Genomic DNA, 21,159 nt, shown 5'->3' with positions numbered 1-21,159 from the left:
GCTTTGCATGTGGTCAGGTAAGGCAGCAGTTTTACACACTCACACATACTTTTACATGTGCATATCTATGCGGAAGAGGAATTTCTTATTGTGAGTTCTGGTTAAATAGATTTGAAAGCCTCTGCTCAAGAGGGTGGCCACAGGGCCACAGCCCAGAAATAGATTGCTTTTGTTTGTCTAGAATGACTTTGTAAATTTAGACCAGATCTTGCCCTGCCTTTTTGTAAACACTGAAGCAATCAGGGAATATGGCAGGGACAAGTAAAGGAGGAAACTCAGAGGACAGTCCCCAAGTTAGTGATTGATCATGTGGCAGGCTAAGCCGGAGCAGTAACCAGCAGCACAATGATGGCAGTGTGGTGACAGTGGTGTCCATTTTCGGGGAGTGAATGCAGGTCCAGTAGCAGCAGTAGTCACTCCTAATCGTGCCTTCCTAGGTACCAAACTTTATATTTTGTTCTGTGCTTTCCTTCTGCCATTTGACTCTCCTAGCAAAATTATTGGAGAGCTATGATTATTCCCAGCGTAAGAATGAGAGAATAGACTTCTGAGGACTGAATCAATCACACAGAAAGGATTTTATGAGATCTGTTTATCAGGTGCTTTGAGAGAGGTATGATGAGGTATGATGAGCTGTCTCCTCCTGAGAAGTTTCAGTCTAGATAACTTAAACTCCAGCTCATGAGAATCTCATAGGAAGGAAGCATTTGCCTTTATTATCCTGAATCCCCTGGCTTTGTCAATTTCTCACCAGCCAAAGACTGCCAGAGTGAAGAAAAGTAATAACATTTGATTGGTTTTCATGGCTAGAGAAATGTGCCAGGTTGGAAAACAACCTCCACAAGGGGAATTTTAATTGAAAATTAAAATGTCACACATAGCTTCAAATCAGTCAACACACACTGCTTGTGAAAGTCATTGATATTATGCCAACTATTTCCTGGTCTCTTACTGTGTGCTTATCTTCATGATAAATAAATCATGTAATCTTCAGAATTCCCCTGGAGAAAGTACTATTTTATCCCCATTTTCCAGATGAAGAAACTGATGTATAAGAGGTGTCTGCCCAAGGTGAGACCACTAGTAAGTGGTGAGACCTGGTTTTTGAACCCAGCTCTGTCAGACACAGAGGCTGGGCTTGCAACCACCAATGATTTCTTCATAATGTCCTAGATACTATTTATGTAAGTGGGAAGATTAAACAAAATTGTTGGTAACTGCTCCCTGTCCTCCAGGAGGGTTTAGCACCATTGAGAAAGATATTCAAAAGTGGAAAAATAGCTAGTAATACCTTGCTGCAGTTTAGGAGGAGTTAAAGGTGTATTAGGAGATGATTCTTAGAAGTGATTGCTATAGCTCAGCCCAGCAGAATGAACACAGAAAGTAGGGCTGGTCACAAGCATAATTGAATAGAGAGTAGACTTTCTGGTTTAGGAAAGAGAGTACAGCTTCCACAGTCAGAGTGGATTCTCACTTAGAAACCCTGAGGCCTTCAGTAAGTTATAAAACTTTCCTAAACCTCATCTGTGATATGGGGGTACTACTTATCTGAGAGGGTTACTTGAGAGAATACATGTATCCAAAGTACTTGGGAAAGGTGCTGTCTGTAGTAGAGGCATCCACCACTTTCCCCTTGACCCAGCAGTTAGGTTCAGTCTCCTAGTTGTTTTGCTGATTTCCTTTGACCTTGCCACTGAAGATATTAGAGAGAGCCCTACCTGCTGTGAGAAGCCCTTCACAACACTCCTTTGTTTGAGGTTTGTCTCTCCATCCAAGTTGGCAGTTTCCAGGTGGCAGATCCCATTGGGGTCTGAGGAAAAGAGGAGGAGTATGTCTGCTGGGATGATCTCATTGCATCGCATTTGGACGAAGTCTCCCACTCGCACGTCCTTCCAGTGCTTCTGCACATAGCTCTGCTCTTGTCTGAGGGTGGGGGAGAAAGAAAGGCAAAGATCTTAGTGGGAGCATTGAGACTGCTCAGAAAACTAATGGGTGAGTGGAGGAAGGTTCCACCTACACCTAACATGTCTCCCAAGTCAGCCTGTCACAAGACTGCTCTATATTCTATCTTGCCAAAATAACCACCACTGTAATCTCTCTAAAGCACACATGATCTGTAGAATCCCACTAGAAAATTTGTCCTCATGGTTATTTAGAATTTTGGTGGACTGCCAGCTATTGACCTGGTACTGTACTCAGCCCTTGCTTCTGAGCAGAAGAAAAAAAAAGTAAAGTACAGGTAACTAACTGTACTGTCATATTAATGTAGTACTCTTGATTACATCACTTATCACAATAGCTGATGATCACCAAAGAACTGGGTTATAGGAGAGTAATCATATTGTTTTTCAAGGGGAAGGAGAGTTAAAATAAGAGAGGTGACTGTATCAACCATTGTCTTGGAAGATCCAGGGAAGCCTGAAATGAAAACTCTGGGCACTGAGAGAACTGGGAAGAAAGCACCAGGAACTTTAATGGGATGTAATGGACAGTAACCATAGAATCAGAGGACTGAAGAAATTTGAGGAAATCATACACTTTATCTTCCCATGTAATTTATCAAGCTTGAATAATAACAATGGGAGCATTGTTATTTGCAAACTTAGCATTCCTAATGTGACAAACACTAACATTAATTAATATTTCATTTACTTGCATAATAACCCACTGGAGTAGATATTATCATACCCATTTGACAAATGAGGAGATTGAAGGTCAAATTTTTTTTCCAGTCTCATAAAAATAGAGCCGGAATCTCAGCTCAGGTCCAACTTGATCCCAAAGCCCACAGTTTTCGCACCGTGGGGTATTCTCTATTCAGGTGGTATTCTAGTCTCTGTTTTTTACCTCCAGCAATGGATTCCTCACTTACCCAAGCAATACATTACATTTTCAAAGCACTCTCATTTCATAAAGTCTTTCTTTTGCCTCGCCAAAGTTTTGCTCTCCCAGTTAATCTGGTCTATTCTATCTTCTGCACTTCCTAAATTTATAAAGCATTTATCAGGTGTCCTATGAAGCCTTTTGGACATGTGTACCCAAGTTTAACTTTCTTGGTGTCTTAAGTTATTTTTTGTGTAACACAGTTTCGTGACCTTTCCTAGAGGTGGGGGCTCTTCTAAGGCCACAGTTGGAGTTGTCCTCTGTGAGCGTGAGATTGTAACCAGACTAGTATTTAACATGTGAGCTTCTAGCTGAGCCCAGATGACTGGAAGCTTGTGCCTCTGAGCTCAGCCAGGCTTGGAAAGGCAGCTTCCTTTGCTGTGTTTCTTCACTGATGCGGAGCTCCTCTAGGCATGTTCCTGCCCATGCTCCTGCTGGAATTACTGCTGTCAGGGCGTCAAAGATCCACTCTCCTGCAGAGTCATGCTGGAATTCCACTTTTCTTTTTGACTTCACAAAAGTCCTGAGGAACATGAGGGCTTTGGTGTCTTCCTCCCTTCTGTGGGTCCCTTTGCAGAACCCCAGACAAGCTCTCTTAAGATACCATCTCTATGGCTATTAATGATTCTCCCATAGGACTTGCCTGACTCCTTGAAATGAAGGTGCTTCCATTTGGAAGGCCAAAGGAAGATCTGATCAGTCTATACAATAACCGGGGACATTAGAATTGGGGAGCAACCTTGTAACTCAAAAGGACCACAGGGTTCTGTGAAAAGTGCCCCTATAATTCTGGGAGCTCAGTGCAGCAGGCATGGTCAAATCAGTTTGTGGGCAATATAATCCAAATGGCAATTGAGACTACCTCTGAATATTTGGGGGCAGTGAATCTGTGTCATTTTAGCAATGATTCTTCTCTATATGCAGAAGCATATGACAGGTTTCCAAGCACTTGCAATCAATTCACATAGCCTATGTTTCTGCTCTGCCCCACACCACTTTAGTCAGCCTCTGTTCATTACGTGGGGCAGATTAGTTTCCTCATGGAGGAGGAACTGATTTTCTGTTGTTTTTATTTTTATTTTCTTTTTGAAAGAACACTTAAAAAAAGAATTCTTAAATATAACAGAAAAACTGCTGCATAGAACAAAGGATTATCATTCAACTTGTCTATTCCTCTATTTTCTCCCCATGGCTTCTGTTTTCTATTCGATAATGCCTTTGGGAATGTAGAATTTCAGTTGATCACTATAATCTCAGCAGCCCACCTGAGATTCTAGATTGGATTTAGGGAGAATGCCTTTGACTCAGAGCAGTGTCCTGATTGCCCTCACTTCTGGAGCACAGTAGTTCAGAAGGTCTGGTTGGGAATGCTGAATCCAGAAGCATATCAAAGGAAAGGCCAGCTGCCCTCACCTTGAATGCTGAATCTCATTCTTCCCCTTTAATAAAGGACCCCACTGCTTATTTTAGGATAGAAGTTGGAGGCTATGGAGTTGAGTTTATGGCAATATACTGATACATGTTTAGGGACACACATGGAGCTCCACTGGAGTGTTGTCTTAGTGATTCCCACCATGACTCAGGTATCATAAGGACTATGGAACCATCTACAAATGATAATCATAGAAGTCTCTTTTTATTTGAGAAGCTTTTTTTTTTTTTTCCTATAGGGTACATATGCTTGCCAGAGAGCCAGAGAGAGAGAAAGAGATAGAAAATGAGAAATCATCCCTCAGTGGGGATGGCCATGCTGCAATCCCTTCTCTTGGAACCTAGGGCCTGCATGCCCACACGCCTGGTGTGGCAGTCTCTGATTATCATTGATTGGATACCAAAGAGCTCACTGCTATATTAGTGATAATTGCTTCTTTCTTTTCTTCAGATGGAATCCTCTCTTCCTTAGCACAGCATGTGGTAGTGAAGAACCATTTGTGGTCACTGTTGTCCATTTGTTCTCCCCAGACAGAGATTGCCCTTCTCTGGGATTGTGCTTCCCAAAGAGAAGCACACTTACCCAATTGATAGATACCCTGTTGGATGACTAATAATACCTAGTAGGAGGAGTAGTGTGATTTTTGGATGTTTTCTTTCTTTCTTTTTTTTTTTTTGCTATAGGGCGCGTGTGCTCACCAGACAGACAGAGACATAGAGACAGAAAGCTAGAAATCACCCCCCAGGGGGGATGGTCACGCCGCAATCCATTCTCCTCCATTCTCCTCTCGGGGTCCTGGGCACGCACGCACACATGCCTGGTGTGAGTTTTAAGCCACCGGGTCCGGAACGAGAACCGCGGTCGACTACGTGGGAGTCCAGCGACATAGCCATTATGCTAACTGCTGGTTCCCTGGATGTTTTCTTTAAAAATTATTATTTTTTTTGGTGACAATGTTTAATAAATTAGCTGGTACATAACTGAAAGAATTATATTTATAGCAACTTAAATGTGGTTATGTTGTGGAATCAGAGGCAAATTTTATAGGAATTTTAGGGATAAACAATGAGACATCAGGGTCATTTCAGTTTTGTACTGGGACACTTTGTGCTGGTCACCTGATTCTCCAGGATTCACTTTGTCTCCTCAAACATCAGGAGCATGTTTGTGGAGAAGGATACACAGCCTAAGGGGGTCCAGTCAGGGGAGGTGATGAGTGGCTGGATCCAGCTGAAGCGGAAAAGCAGCGTGCTCCTGCATTGAGTGACACCCAGAGGTGACCAGCAGCTGGCTGGGAGCCGCCTGCAGAAGCCATCCCCTCATTAATCTAGCCCATTTGGAACAGCTGCCCCAGGTGGATGTGCCCATGCACTCTTGATCATCCCCCTGCTCAGCTAGTCCACACCTGGGAACTGACTGCTATTTTAGTTTCATGTGATGTTCGCTGCTGTTTAAAAATAAGACAAATCAACAGGACTTGGGACGTAGACTCCATCTGGCAGATTCTGCCTCGAGGAGAAATTAAGTGGTGCAGTGCTAAGCAGCTTTCTGAGAGAAGATAGGGCTTATTAAGGAGTAAATAAACAGCTAGAGAGGTTGGTAACCAACTGGATGCGATGGGGAAGCCGGTGAAAGGGAAGACATGGAAGAGGAGAGAATGCTTAAGGTTCCATTTCTCAAGTGTCTGGATTTTACAAAGACTTTCAGGGAAATAGAGGAGATTGGTTAGGAGGATCAGTCATCTTACTGATGTTCCTATTCAGAATAGGATGACGAGCTGCCCTGGTTTGGCCTTCAAGATACTGAAATGTCTTTGAGATAAATAATTTTAGAATACAAAAAAGCTGTCAGATGTCTGACTTTTGTCCATTATGATAATGTAATACTTGTAAAATGTAATACTTATAAAATGTAATACTTTCTCTTTCCTCTACTTAACTTTTAAGTCTTTAACTCCATCATCATATCCCTAATTTTATCATTTCTATTTGAAATTCCCCTCTCTTGTTATACCACTGTTTCCTCACCCTCAATTCTTTTTCTTAAGAATTATTTCATTTAACTTTATTTTATTTTAATTTGACCAGAGAGGGACAGAGAGAGAGAAATAGAGAGAGAGAGGGAAAGCAAGCCACCAGGTCCAGGACCTGAACCATACTCAACAGGGAGTGCAGCACCCTTAACCACCACACCACCCTCCACCTTTGAAACTGAGCAAGGACTTGGAGGGGCGCTGGCCAGGCCGTTCCCGGCGCACGGCCTAGAGTTCTTGAAATATAAAGTTCATTTACATTATAATGGCCCAGAGTAAGGAGTAAGTCTTCAGACTTTGGTTATGATAATGACCAACATGGACCATAAATGAGGGACATTTAACATCTAAAACTCTCACTTACAGGAAAGATAAGATTTTAAATATGTAAGATGTGTTGTAGGCCAGAAACTCCTGGTTGTGAACTCAAAGACTCCAGGCTAATGGCTCCAGACACCTGAAGAGAAATTTGATTATCTAAGGCCTCTCCGAATCAAGAATGCCCATGAGATGATCATGTCTTCTCGAACCGATCACTGAACTGAGCGTGTGTCTGGGATCTCTGCCCCTAATTTTGCCCTTAAAAATGCATGTGGGGGAACACCTTGGAGAGACTAGGTCTTTTCAGCTTGAGCTACCTGCTCTCCTTGCTTTGTGTTTTGCAATAAAGCTGGACTTTGCATCATCAAAAATAAAACAAAACAAAAAACAAAAACAACAACTACTAAAGAACATTTAAGGTACACATCATAATGTAAGGCTCTTTGCTGAAAATGTTGTGTATGGTAATATCTTTCACTTATCGCACACTGCATGCATGCTTTGAAAAACTACATTGTATGCCATAACAATGTTCAATTAAATCTAGATGAGAAATTATATAAAAAAAGATCATTTCCCCAGTTAAAAAAAAATAACTCAAATATCAGGCCCAGAATGATCGGTGTTGTCATGATGGGGAGTAGGGGGTGGGGAGGAGTGGAGAGTGCTAGGGAGAGTGTGTACTCATGGAGATTAAGAACAGGTTTGAATCCGGCTACATGGTTTATAAATCTCTCAGAGAAGTTACTGGGCTTCCCGGAGCCTCTGTTTATTGGTCAATTAAAAGCAATACATGCACTTGTCCCCAGTGGTTTTTGAAAGGATCGGTGACATGCCCAACATAGAGACTGAGCTCAGGCCTTTGAATTTAGTAAGTATCCAGTAAATCAAGTTTTCTTATGAAGATGATGGCAGTGATTGCTATTGTGACAGAGAGGGCTAATTACCACTCTGCAGATCCCAGCAGATTTTATGGGCAATTTTATGCTCACGGTTATAATTCTTGGTTTGGGCCCAAGTGTACAATACTGTGCAAACCAAGTATCTGAAAATCCAGGCCTTCCCCCCAAGCTGAGAAAAAGGGATCCAAACTCAGCAAATTGAAAACAGAGCTTAGAGTGTGAATACTGAGGCAAACTTGAAATATGTATCCTTAAAGTCCAGGCTGGAGAGGGTTTTTAGATCTCCAGTCCAATTCTCATTATTCAGGTGAGGAAATAGAGGCTGGGAGAAGGAGCGTGATCTGGCCAAAGTACACAGTCACAAAGTTCAGGTTGGAACCTCTACTCTTTTTGTGGCTCTGAGGAAGAGAGCCCAGGGCCGTTTGGCACCTCAAAGAATTTTTGCAGTTCCTGTGGTTTGGCAGTGGTGTGTTGAGTTAGAGGCAGTACTGTAGAATGGCTATGAGCTATGGAGTCAGGTGAAGTGGATTTGAAATCTGGAACTACATCTTACATGCAGTGACCTCAGATCTTTTGTATAACATTCTGATCCTCGGTTTAGTCATCTCTCAAATGAGACAAATCTTTTCTCCAGGTTGTAGTGAAAGTTAAGATGTATATTAAAAGTGCCTAATAATCTCACCACAAATGGCACGTGTGGCTACTATTGTTTTATTTTAGTTATTGTTAGCTTGGAACAGACAGGATCACTGCTGTGGGGATGGTAGACTAGAGACTACTATAGTTGCCTACTTTCATTTGCTGATATAGATGAAGTGTGGGGCTTTTGGGCTCAAGAAAGAGCCTAGCAAGAAAGAGTAGGAACTGAAAAGGGAGGAAAGCTATGTTTCAGTCCTTAACCTGGCCTCACAAAATATAACAGGAAATGAAAGAGTTCATTAAAGCTAGCCTGGGCATGGGGCAGGGGCCATGAGTGCAACTGTGTTCTCCATCCCTTGGGATTCTTTGCTCCTGTACCTTTCTGTCTATCACAGACCACAGTAGTGGTGGGGGAGGATATTTACCACATGTGACGATGCTCCTCTATGACTGGGAGGCTTGAAGACTAAGGTGGGAGGCTGAAGTCTCAGGTCAGCAGGTTTGGGTTAAGTGGTACTGTCACTGGGGCATTTGTATTAATGAACCCTCATTCTCACTTAAAGGCCAAAGGCCTGGCACATTTGGGTCACATTTGTACAGTATAAAACTCTTTTTACTGGGAGAACATTGACTACATGACTATCACACACAGAAAACTGAACTGAACACAAAATGTCACTAAGTAGTGATAGCCATGAAAACACCGTGCCTCAGAGGTGCCTTCCCGTGAGGTCATAGCCACTGGTTATGGAGAAGTAGCCTGGAAGTATTCAAGGGCATGCAATGCTGCCCCAAGAGCTCTTCCTCTAACCTCTGCAGATGCAGATATTACCTTTCTTTTCCATTCCTCTAACCTCTGCAGATGCAGGTATTACCTTTCTTTTCCAATCCTGGGCATTGAAACTCATTGAAACTCAATCCTGTCTTATTGTCATGTTTCTCTGCATATCATGATTCTGTTTCCTAATAATTTTGTACATCTGGGTTGTCCACTATGTAAGAAGTTTGCTGAGATCTGAGGTGAACCTGATATTTCTGAACCCATTTAGGGCTAGGTATGGTGGCTAACACATATGAAATATTCAGTAAATATTTATTAATTGATTCCTTGTAGATTTGTCTCAAATATGAGGTATTAGAAAGGAAACTTTTCCTAACCTTTAGGCATTTTAAAATCTAATCTATTTTGTTGTTGATGTTGTAGATTTCCTAGTGGAGACTTCTAATAATGATATGAAATTATATTACTAGCTTACATGTACTGAGTGCCTGTAATATCCCAGCACTTAACCTACATTGCCATATAGTTGTCTACTAATAAAATAACTTTGATTATTGCTATTATTTCAGTTTTATAGATGGGGAAACTGAGGCTCAGAGAGGATATCTAACTTGTGTTTGGTCACACAGCCATGGGTGACACTTACATGAGTGAGTGTTATGGCTTATTGGTCTTGTTTGGAATGAAGTACAAAGCAGGTGAAGCCTCAGAGGAAGGTGACATAAACCTAGCAGATGCTGAATTGAGAACAGGATCCCCACTTTTTTGGAATTCTGAGCTCCTTAATGGCAAAATAGAGGCTATAAATCCTCACCTACTGAAATACAAATCATGCCTGGTGACAAGAGTGCAGAGCTTCAGGGACACCTGAATGTTTGTTTTATGACTCTTTCATCTATTGAGTTTGGGGGAGGACCTGATGCACTCTCCCCTGAAATGACAAGCTGAATTGACCCAAGTGGTTTATAGCTTCTTTGAGTACAGGATGAGTCAGAGGGAATAGTGTGGGCACTTGCAATGTTGACACTTCAGAGAGGGGCCTGGTTTGTGGGTGTCAAATGCAGAACAAAGATCTGGGGCTGGATGCAATGGTTTGTTGCTGTGTAAACCTTGGCCAGAGGCATGGTTCATAGTCATGCTCCAGGTGACACTGGCTATTTCTCTGTTGTTTGCATTTTTCAGACTCTCCCCCAGGGCCCATTTTGCTATGTTATTAGAGCTTGGAGTCAAGTCCATGGTTAAAGATTTTTGTCTTCTGTCACACAGTTACCAACTCCAGCCTCAAATCATTCTTTCTTACTCCCTTTGAATCAAGTTCTTGGTGAATTTTGTCTACCAAGGCTGTAAACCTCTTCTTAGGAATGTTTTAACTAACATTTTCTGAGTCCGACTGCATGGCAGACACTATGCTAAGCATTTTTCATGCATTATATTATTTAATAACTGCAGCAACGTCAGTTTAGGGTGTAGGTTTAGGATGAAGGTGGGTCTATAGCTATATTTTGATGTTGAATGGTCCTGTTACAACCTGTACTCTGCCTCCTAATCAACTCATCTTTTTTTTTAGGAGTATGCCAAAGAGCTGTTATTCAGGAAGTAGTAGTAGAATATGGATAAAATAGCTTCTTCATTAATAGCTGCACAAATATGTTATTCTCATGTACATTAGTATGTTAGAAGTTGGTTTACACCAAGTGACTTAGGCTCTGGACTATATGAGCCCACTGATTTCCCTTCTCTAAAGCAATATCATGATGTGGGGATGCTCAGGTGTGCTGTGGCTATGGAGCAGAGACACAGAACCAGGCCTTTGAGGAGTTTCCTGAATTCAAATTTTTAAATGCAGCCACATAGAAGAGGAGAAATAAAAATGGAGAGACCAGAGCATAGCTTTTGCTTTTAAGACATTCTAACCCTGCCCCCTAGTAATTGTGGCTCAGTGAGTGTTCTCATCTTTTACCAGTAAAATTAACAATTCCTCCTTTGTGTGTATGGGGAATGCAGCAGGAAAGATGAAGGCACAAGATTGGATTGGTGTTGAAAAAATTAGAGTTGAGGTGACTGGAAATTAAAAAAAAAAATAGTGCTACTTATGGTCCAGGCATAAGTTAAGCAATTTGCAAGGATTATCTCATTTGACCCACATGACTGTGGGAGATAGGTGCTAGTGTTGTCTCTGTTTTACAGATGTTGAAGTGGAGGCTCAAATGATCATGCAGCTATGTATGTCTGGCCACACATTTGGCGAATGGCAGCTCTGAGACAAGCCCAGCCTGATGCTAAAGCCCATGATTGAAGCATCCAGTAAGATCATTATTGAGACTGCTTTTCTCACCTCCTGTAGCATTACATTCTTTAGTTTGTTTCTATAGTGTCATTATTTTCAAGCCCTCTTGCACATCATCTGCACATCTTTTCATAAAATAGTCCATAGAGAGATTATGGTGAGAAAACTGGCTCTGACTGCTTATGTGCCTTCACTTAGGTCATGGAATTAATTAGTGATGTACACAGGATCAAAACCTCTGGTTTTCTCATTCCCAGGTTTTCCAGTGGGGACACAGGCATGAAATGCAATTTAAAGACAAAGATAGGTTGCCTCCCAGCCAAGCTCTCAGTGCCAGGTTGTGTCAGAGGATGGTTGTTTTCCTTTGGCACATGGTATTATTTTTACCTTAGAGCAAACACCTGACTTATTGAAGAGAGATTCTCCAAGTTTGGATAACAAGTCAGATTTTTAAAAATTCTAGCTCTTTCTTCCAATTTTCCATACCACCCTAATGGTGTGCATGAATGTCTTGGCTGATGCTCTCAGGGGCAGTAACAATGCCAAGAGGACAGGCAAATGTGAGGTTATTATCAGGCCATACTCCTAAATCATTGCCAGTTTCTAACCGTGACAGTGAAGCACGTTTACATTGACAAGTCTGAAGCCACTGATGATCCTCGGGCTGGGAAAATTGCTGTGACCCTCCCAGCCAGGCTAAACAAGTATGGAGTGATCAGCCTGAGATTTGATGGGTTACTCAAGTGTCTAGAAAAATGGCAGAATAGGGGGCCAGCAGGTGGCAAGGAGGTCTAGGTGATCAACTGAGTGCTGGACCTGGAAACTTGAAAAAAAAGAAAAAAATATCTGAATATTCTGCTCCCATCCAGTTGTTTTTAAATTAACAACTTTAGCTGGCATCACGAACTATAAAAAAATATAAGATGCTAATGTACAGGAGAGAAAATTTGGGGATTTCTAGGGATGTATTAATAATACCTATGTATATAAAAAATGTCTCAATGAACAAGAGCAATTTAGAAAAACCAACCTGTGTCATTCTTCCCCTAAGTTTCTGGCATTTCTTGGTCACAGAAATTTCTTGGTTTTGTTTGATATCAACATAAGCCACACATGTTGCTTTCAGCTGACATGTGGACAGGCTGGGAACTTCCATGTATTTCCTCTGCCTGGCTAAATGTTGCTGCTCCTTCAGTGCCTTCCTGAAATGTCCCCTCTTCATGGAAGGCTTCCTTGGCTCTGATGTTTCTTGTAGGCAGACAAGTCACTGCATTCTCTGCACTTCTGTGTCTCTTTGTACATAAGCTATCAAAGTGCACAGGACAACGTAATAGGTTATAAATTCCTTACAACCTCTGGACTAAGAGCCCCTTGAGGGCACAAAGAACCTACCATGGCAGTGAATACACACTGAGTCCTGAATTAACATTTGCTCATTAGATGGAATGAGTAAGCAACCAACTACTGAAACTCTGGAATGCTTTTGTGTCATTACAATATGGGGACAAAAGCCATCCTAGATTCTCTTGGTTCTCATTCATCTTTCTATGCTCATGTTTTCTGAATACAAATAAAAATTTACTAAGCTGGATGGAAAAATACAAATCTCTTGCTGGGTATAGTTTCTGGATTCATTAAACTGAGCCCTGGGAGAAACTAAGCTAATACAATTCTGAAGCTAATCTTCCCTCAAAGTTGTTCCATAAATCTGATTAATGGGTCACCTTTAGACCACAAGCACAGTTGCTATATTAAAAGAAAATGCTTTAACAGGATTGTAATTCTGTTAACAAGGTTTCTGCTATTTGCAGGAAGATGTTTTCTCACAGTATAAATAAGTATAGGGTGGATGATGCATGGGATTAGGCTGTGAGCAAAATTCTAAGGGCAAAAGTATTCAATGGCACAAACAAACAATCAAAAATATATCCATTTCTCACACGTGTGGATCTAAAATGAAATAGATAAAATAGAAATAGTGTATGAGATAATTAGCTTTTATGTTGCTTCTTAGAAAAAAATGTCCTTTTAGATCCATCGTGGTTCATTGATTTTTGGCAAAAGGATATGACCATCAGCATCCACCAGCTGAGATAATAACTGACATATATCAAGCATTTTCTAGCTTCCTGCACTGGAGTCTTTCATAGAATCAGTTCACTTCAGAGTTAGAAGAACCTTAGGGACATAAATAAAGAATATCTTAACATTTATATATTTTTGTTAAAGCAAGTTACAAAGAGTCAAGGCTCAAATATTTGAAAGTGATGGTGTTGAGGACATGGATGTGGCCTCTCCAACATCTGCTTCCCCTTCTCTTAGAAACTCTCAGGTCTTCATTTGAGTTTTACACTCTCCCTAAATAGCCTGTATGCTTTATAGGGAAGCTTATTTCATGCTAAGGTTTGTAGGTGGGGATTATAGCTCAGACGTAATCTTATTTGTACAAGCCTATGTCCTACTCCTAGGAATTGGTTCAGGGATGGGTACGTAACCCACTGGGGACATTGAGTTGTAAGGAGAGTTTAGAGAATAACCTTCCTTGACCTTTGGTGGGGGCCACCAGAAGTGTTTTTCTCTTTTCCCTTGAGGGTTATCACATGCAAATATGAGGACTAGAGCTGCTGCAGTCTTCTTATGTCCATGAGGAAAGGCTGCCCAGGGGTTAAGATGACTCAGAGGGGAGCTGAATGCAAAGGACTGCTGGGAGCTAGATATAGAATGCCAGTTGAACCATACAATCACCTGCCCACCTCAGTGCATTTGTAATGACTTAGCTAACAAAGTCACTTTATTGTTTAAACCTACTAAGTTAAGATTTCTGCTATGCTACTTGCAGTGGAGAACTTCCCAGCTGACACAGTGGAATGAAACAGAATTAGATAGGCTACTTACTGAGGGTCCTCCTGAAACCTTTGTTATATTAATTGCATTGTTAGATTCACAAGAAGCATCATGTATATACTGTTTCCTATTTGTATTTGGATGTGGGTTTTCTTTCTTAGTGTCTCTTAGAGGCTAAGAACTAGTCTGACTTTCAGGTTTTACAGAAGTGGAAACTCAGGTCCAGAGATATCAGTGACTTTTCAAAGGTATTTCCCATTAGTTGCAGATTTGAGGTGAGAGAGAGAGAGAGAGAGAGAGAGAAAGCTCCCCATCGTAATTAATGATCACATCACAGTCATTTTCCTCCATCTCTCTGTCCTTTTGGGATTTGGGGCATGTGTGAACATGTGCCCAGTATATTTTTCAAGTTACCAGATCTGGAACTCAGCCACACAGTTAGCCATGTGAGGTCTATCCACCTTAACCACCATGCAACCAGCTGTCCCTGGACTGCATTCTTAAAGTCACACTTCCTTTTTGCTCGAAGAGATCCTCTCATTACGAATATACCTTAGATAAAGTACTTTTTTTTTTTCTGCAGAGATTCCAGATTACTAGGATATCATAAAGAAAAGGTTATAAATTAGAAAGTTTATAGGCAATATAGAACTTCAGAATTTAAAAAGTGTTTAAAAAAATTACAGAATTACATCAGTTACCAACACTTAACATTCAGGTTATTTCAAATAATGATAAAAATTTCTAGCTCCCCTAATAAAATTCAGACAATATGGCAACACTAGGTTTTTACTTCCACATGGTGACAATCAGCAGGAGCTGAGCGGCCAGTTCTATCCCCTGAGATGAATGCTCGGCCTCTCTAGTTTGCAACAGCCCCTATCATTCCCTATTGGATTATAATGCTAATGCCAAGTGTCAGTTGCTATTTATTAATACATGAGTAGTGTTCATTTTCTTTTCATATTTAGTCTACTTAATTTATTTATCTCTGGCCCTATGGATAATTATTTTGTTATACTTAAAAAGTAAACTTTTTCACATTTGTATACTAAAAAACATTTCTGTATTCCAGTAAGTTTGAAGTAAGACTGGGATAATCAGATAAACAGGTTTCTTTACTGTATATTTTTTTAGTTTTTCATGCACCATGGGTCAAGAGAGTGAGTATACATATTATTGGCAATGGACACCATTTTTTAGAGACTGTTCCTTTGTTGCTGTTGTTCCACTAAATACACATTGGGAAATACTGCCATGAAAACCCTTTGTGATCCTCCTTGCCAGTGAGCCATGGACTAATGTTCTGATTGTTATCACTTCAGTTTTTCAATGTCCCTTGGAGGCTATTTTGAATAGAACAATACCTCAGTCCAGGTCAGGCCCCTGCCAGCACAAGTGAGTCTGGTTTGATGAACACTGATATTCTCAAGAGCAGGTCCATAATTGTGGGGTGTTCTGGCACAGCAGGGAGAATAGTACAAGCTCATTATGGCCCATGTGCAGTGCATTCCTCTTCAAGGAACCAGCTTCCTGGCTGTGCATTTTTTTTTTTTTTATGAAAAAACACTCTCCTCCCAAAAACCATAAGCAACAGCAATAACAAAGGCATAAGACAGAAACAAAAAAGGGATGGCTGGATTGGTACCGAAAGAAAAACAGTACTTACTGAAAAACTGCCTCTTAGAAGAAAAGCAGCACACCTATGAGTTATTGCTTCCTCCCTTATAATTTCCTTACTCAAAGGTGAGGAATGACTAAATCTCAACTGTAGGTGCCCAGTGTGCTTACAGTAGTCAGGACAACTAGATCTAGCTGAAAACAAACAAATAAAAACCCTTCAGATTAATTTTTCTAGGTGTGCAAATATGGCCCTCCAAACAAAGAGGCTGGAAACTCATTTGCTACTGGACAAGCCTGAAGTTTCTCTTAGAGGCTCTTTGGAGACAAATAAGTCTTGGTATCAGAGAGTTGCTCTGGAGACCTCCCCTAGCAGTAACTTTCCAGCTGGGGTTTGGCTCATAAACTCTTTCCTCAGCGAGCTCCAACTTAATAACCTTTCATTCCCCTGGGAAGAGAATCTCTCCTTGGAAGTAGGCAGTCCCTAATGACTGGACTGCGCACCTAGAAGCAAGCCCCTTTTCATTCGAACAATGACCAGAGCTGCTGAGAAACTTCTGCCAAACTGGGGTTAATAAAGTCAGAAGGGCCTGTGGTGCTCCTTTGAGAGAGATGGATATGTTTTTCTTATTCAGCAAGAAGTAATGCCTGAATCTCCAAGCTATTCAGTCATGTAATCTGCTAAGCGCTAACTCAGAAAATACCCTTTGTCACTGTCCTCTCTCTGTAGACCCAGACTGGATCCCTTGTGGGTTTTTTGTTGTTGTTTTGTGAGTTGTCTCGATGTTGAGGCACACTCTTAACTCTTTCTTCTACAAAGTGAGATATATCCTATTCCTAACAACCCACTTTGGTCATTTATTTCATGCAACCTTTGTAAAGCAACAAGTATAATAAAATGATGTTATTTAAGTGATGGGACAGGTGGTATTTAGTCCTTGCTTTCGTTGAGACAACGTCAGAAAGAATGCTTAGGTATAGGCTTAATGATAGAAAAAATACAAATTTTCCATTATAAAAATAAAGCAATTGAAATTTGCATTTACTATTATATGTCACATGTAGTGTTAAGCATTTTCTAAGGATTCTTTCATGTAATTCTCACGACCCCCTGGGAATTGTCCCAGTTTTAGTAATGACAAAATGAAATTCAGAGGAGTTGCTTCACTTGCCTCAGGTCATGGAGTCAGTAAGTGTTGGCAAGTTTCAACCCTGGCAGCATTATTCCTGACTTGATTCTCCCAACACAATGCTCTGCTGCTCCTCTTCCCTCCCAGATTCCCAAACACACTTGAATGTGCTCATGACAACACTGGACTAAGAAAGGACGAGATTAAAAACAAAACAAACCTTAAATATCAGACACATTTGAAGCAGGTACCCAGATACCTAACGAAGAATTCCTAATTTTAAAAGACTGATTGATCACTTTTAAAAGCTTTTATCCTCACTGTAGAGAACTGAACAGATTTACTGAGATAAAATAATGATATTTTGTATTCCATCCCTTCTATAACCAGTAGCTGCAGTGGTGGTAGCCACAGAAAGATTTGGGCCAGCAAGACTTCCCCAGAGTGTTTTGGTTTACCTGTTATAGATGAAGCACTCTCTGTTATTGATGACTTTGTCAGACTTGTACCTCCGGTGGTCTTCCCAAGCATCCTTGATGGCAGTGACTGCCAGGATGACACAGATTGGTATCATGTTCACCTCAGGTTGGAAAGCATTTACCACTGGGACAAAATTCAGAATCGCAATGCCCACAAAATAGAGATTGGCAAACCGGTGGAACTGCTCAAAGATGTTCTTGGGTACGAAAGACAATATGGTGTACTTGCTGGTCTTAATTTGATTCCCAGGGTAATGTCTGTTGGGGTTTTCTTTGTGGAACCATCCTTCAAAATGCAGGTTGGAGACCACCACTCGTTTCTTGTCTTCTTTCCTTTTCCGCCTTTTGCTTCTTTCCTTTCTCATTTCTGCTTAATCCTGTTTCTTTAATCTTCATAATTTAATTCTCATCTTTTATTTGATCTCTATTTAAAATGTCTCTCTCTTCTTTCAAAAGTAAAACTAAAAATAAAAGCCAGTATATCCACACCAGGGGAGAAATATATATGACAAGGAAGGAGCTTGCAGAGAATGGGTGTGTATCCACCAGGCCACTTCCTTCTACTTGTTTGAGACTCCACCCTTTGGAATGTAGACGTCACCCACAGGTGTCTTCCTTTTCCACTCTGGGAAGCCAAGAACAGGTACACTGGGTCTTAAAGCCTACCTTGTTAAGTTCTAGAAGCTAAGAGGTTTTAGCCGAAAAACTCAAGTGCTTTATAAAAAGCATGTGTTTGTTTGTTTGTTTGTTTGTTTGTTTGGAAAGCATTGTCTGGAACCCTCCAAGGAGTTTCTCCTGAACTTAGTCTCCTGAGATGATCCAGTCACCCTAGAATCTACTTCTTGAGCTTTCAACTCACTCTTAATAATTTAACACCTTTCTGCTTAATGACATATGTGTTTACACAACTTAAATTAAGGTTTTTTTTCCCCTAGAGAATTATTTTATTTAACTTTATTTATTTACTTAGTTTAATTTGACCAGAGAGAAAGAGTGAGACAGTAAGCAATCAGGTCTGGGACTTGTGGGAGTCCAGCACCCTTAACCACCATGCCACCTGCCAGGTCCTAAATTAAGGTTTTTTAAAGGCTCAGCATTACTGACATTGTTTTGTGGGGGACTGTAGGTTATTGAGAAACAACTCTAACTTCTACCCATTAAATGCTGGTAGCACTCTTCCTCCCAGTATGACAACCAAAAATATCTCCAGGCATTACCAAATGCTCTCTAGGGAGTCAAAATAGCCCGCAGTAGAGAATTACTAAATTAAATTATTAAAAAAAAGTAATGTAAGAAAAGAGACCGGAACCAGAAGGTGACAGGGTGGTTAAGGTGCTGGACCCCTACAAAGCTGTTATGTGGTTCGGCAGCTTGAAAATCACTCCTGGCACATGTGCATGCATGTCCCAAATCCCAGGAGTAGAATGGAAGAGAAGGGATTGTGGCATGGCTATATCCCAGGAGCATGATTTCTTACTTTTCCTCTTTCTCTCTCTCTCTCTCTCTCTCTCTCTCCCCCTCTCTCCTCAGTGAGTACGAAAACCTAAATAAATAGATAGACAGACAGACAGACAGACCAATCCAGAGGCAACACAGAGGCACGATTCCCTCACCTTTCATATATTTGAATGTAGGAGCAGTTTATCTCTCTATCAAAGCGGTGTCTCTTAAAGTCCTCCATGCCGTCCTTCACCATGATGATGAACAGGACAATGGCCAATGGTAACATGGTGATTTCTTTGTGGAAGACTTCCATGGAGGGCATCCAGTTCAGAATCACCAGGAACAGGAAATAGAGGTTAGCCCATCTGGAAAGGGTAAGCAAGGTAACTATGGAGAAGAAAAATATACTTTCCACTTTATGCCCTATTGTTTCTTTCCTGCCACTGGCCTTTACCAACCAAACTGACGTTGTTTTTCAATGTCACCTCCAATGTTGTGGTAAGGGCTTTGAAGCCAAACTAATAGAGACTTAAATTCAGTTTTCATTGTTCACTAGTTGTGTGACCTTCCTGAGCTTGTTTCCTCTGTGTAAATGGGGGTAGTTCTACCTTCTTTAAAGAACTCTTACAATATTACATAGCATAATTAATATCTGTTAGGCACACAGTAGAGGATTCTGGAGCATCATAGCTGCTCGATAAATGGTAGCTTATAATTGCAATATTTAGGATATTATTTAAGTACATATTTTTATTTTTAATCAAAAACAGCTGCTAACGGACCAGCAAATGGCATAATGGTTATGTTGCTGGACTCCCACATAGTTCACATAGTTGACCATGGTTTCAGTCCTAGACCTGATGGCTTAAAACTCACACTGGACGTGTGTGTGTGCATGTGCCCAAAATCCTGAGAAGAGAATGGAGGAGAAGGGATTGCGACATGGCTATGCCCCTGAGGGTGATTTCTAGCTTTCTGTCTCCCTGTCTCTTCAGTGACCACATGCACCCTATAGCAAGATTCTCTCTCTTAAAAAAATGCTAATATATTGTCATGTAAGAGTGGTTTATATTTCCAAGTTTTTCAACTTCACCTTGCTCTCTCTTGCCACAGTGCCTTTGCACATGCAGGTCTGTCTGTAGGAACATTCTCTTGACTCCTTTTCTTGACTTCTTTCTACTCCTTTTCACTCAGTTATCACATTCTCTTCTATAGGTTGTACTTCAAGGATTATTTCTTCAGGGAAGTCTTCCCTGACTTCCTTAACTAAGCCAGATTTCTTTATTGCTTACTATAATAGTACCATATGCCCCTCTTTGGGAGTATTTATTCCAGATATAGTTTTATATTAATTTAGATAATTAAAAAATTAGTGTCTGTTTCTTTCACTAGACAGTTTGCTAAATGAGTACAATCTCTCTCTCCTTTCTTTCTCATGTATCTGTAGCACCCAGCACATGGCCTGAGACAGAGTAGGACCCAAGGAATATTTGTTGGATAAAAGAATGAACAAACTATTGAATGACAAAAACTTCCTAAGGAACATGCATTTGGATATTAAAAAAAGACAGCTCCAGAGTACAACATCACTGAGTTCATCTTAATGGCAAATACTTGGTTAAAATATGTATTGTTTGGACAAGGGGCCTGTACCTGTGAAACTGCTCAAAGAGATTCTGAGGCAGGAAGGTAAAGAGGGTGTATTTGGTTGTGCAGATTCGGTTGCCAGAGTATCTCCCGGAGACCTTCTCCCAGTCTTGGTGGAAGATGTTGTTGTTGGGGAACACAACCCGCTGCTGTGTCAGGTTGTGGCTCTGCCTTGCCTTCTCTGCAGAGAGCAGTGGGGTGGTTTCTGACAGCGGCTGACGGAAGCCATCCCTGACTCGACATTGCCACCGGTACCAAGAAGAGTCTGCTGAGAGCGCCATTTCCAGTAGCTGGTTAAGGTCTGATCAGAGACACAAGAACACTTTGGTTAGTAGAAATATGTAGCATAAAGACCTGTCACTTGTCCTCCCATCTATGCAAGGTAGACACTGGGACACAACGTGAGAAATAGACTCAGATCCTTTAATCCATATGTTTCAGGGTGAGAGATGTTAAAAAATAATCACATCAGTAACATCCAACTAACTCTGTGACAAGTGCAGTGAAAGCATTTGGAGAGGGTGCAGGGGGGAAGTGTTAATGACCTCACTGGAGCTTTAAGGGAAAAGCAAAATATGTCCACCTAAACCATGGCCTCAGAGGTCAGAATCCCAGCTCTGGTTTATTTCTAAGGTGAAACTGTCTCTTTATCTTGTTGACCTACACCTTTTTCACCTTAAAATGAAGAACAGTATTCTTCCTATGCTTTTTCGTTATTT

At 41.0% G+C, this 21,159-nt stretch overlaps 1 protein-coding gene across 1 annotated transcript in view; it reads right to left on the bottom strand.

Moving 5' to 3' along the window:
- ATP10B (ATPase phospholipid transporting 10B (putative)) overlaps positions 1–20,739 on the bottom strand; it is a 132,699-nt gene extending 111,960 nt beyond the window's left edge. The window contains exons 1-3 of the mRNA XM_027766957.1: positions 20,447–20,739; positions 18,964–19,158; positions 1,719–1,923 (exon numbers count right to left, since the gene is read on the bottom strand). Of these exons, the coding sequence (XP_027622758.1) occupies positions 1,719–1,923; positions 18,964–19,158; positions 20,447–20,721 (675 nt within the window). The 5' untranslated portion in view covers positions 20,722–20,739. The remainder of the gene's footprint in view (positions 1–1,718; positions 1,924–18,963; positions 19,159–20,446) is intronic.
- Positions 20,740–21,159: the final 420 nt, after the last annotated feature.

Source organism: Tupaia chinensis, unplaced genomic scaffold (assembly GCF_000334495.1).
Source record: "Tupaia chinensis unplaced genomic scaffold, TupChi_1.0 Scaffold143796_1, whole genome shotgun sequence".
NCBI classification, from domain to species: Eukaryota; Metazoa; Chordata; class Mammalia; order Scandentia; family Tupaiidae; genus Tupaia; species Tupaia belangeri.
Note: the sequence above shows the minus strand (reverse complement) of the source record. Positions and strands in the feature narration are given on the sequence as shown.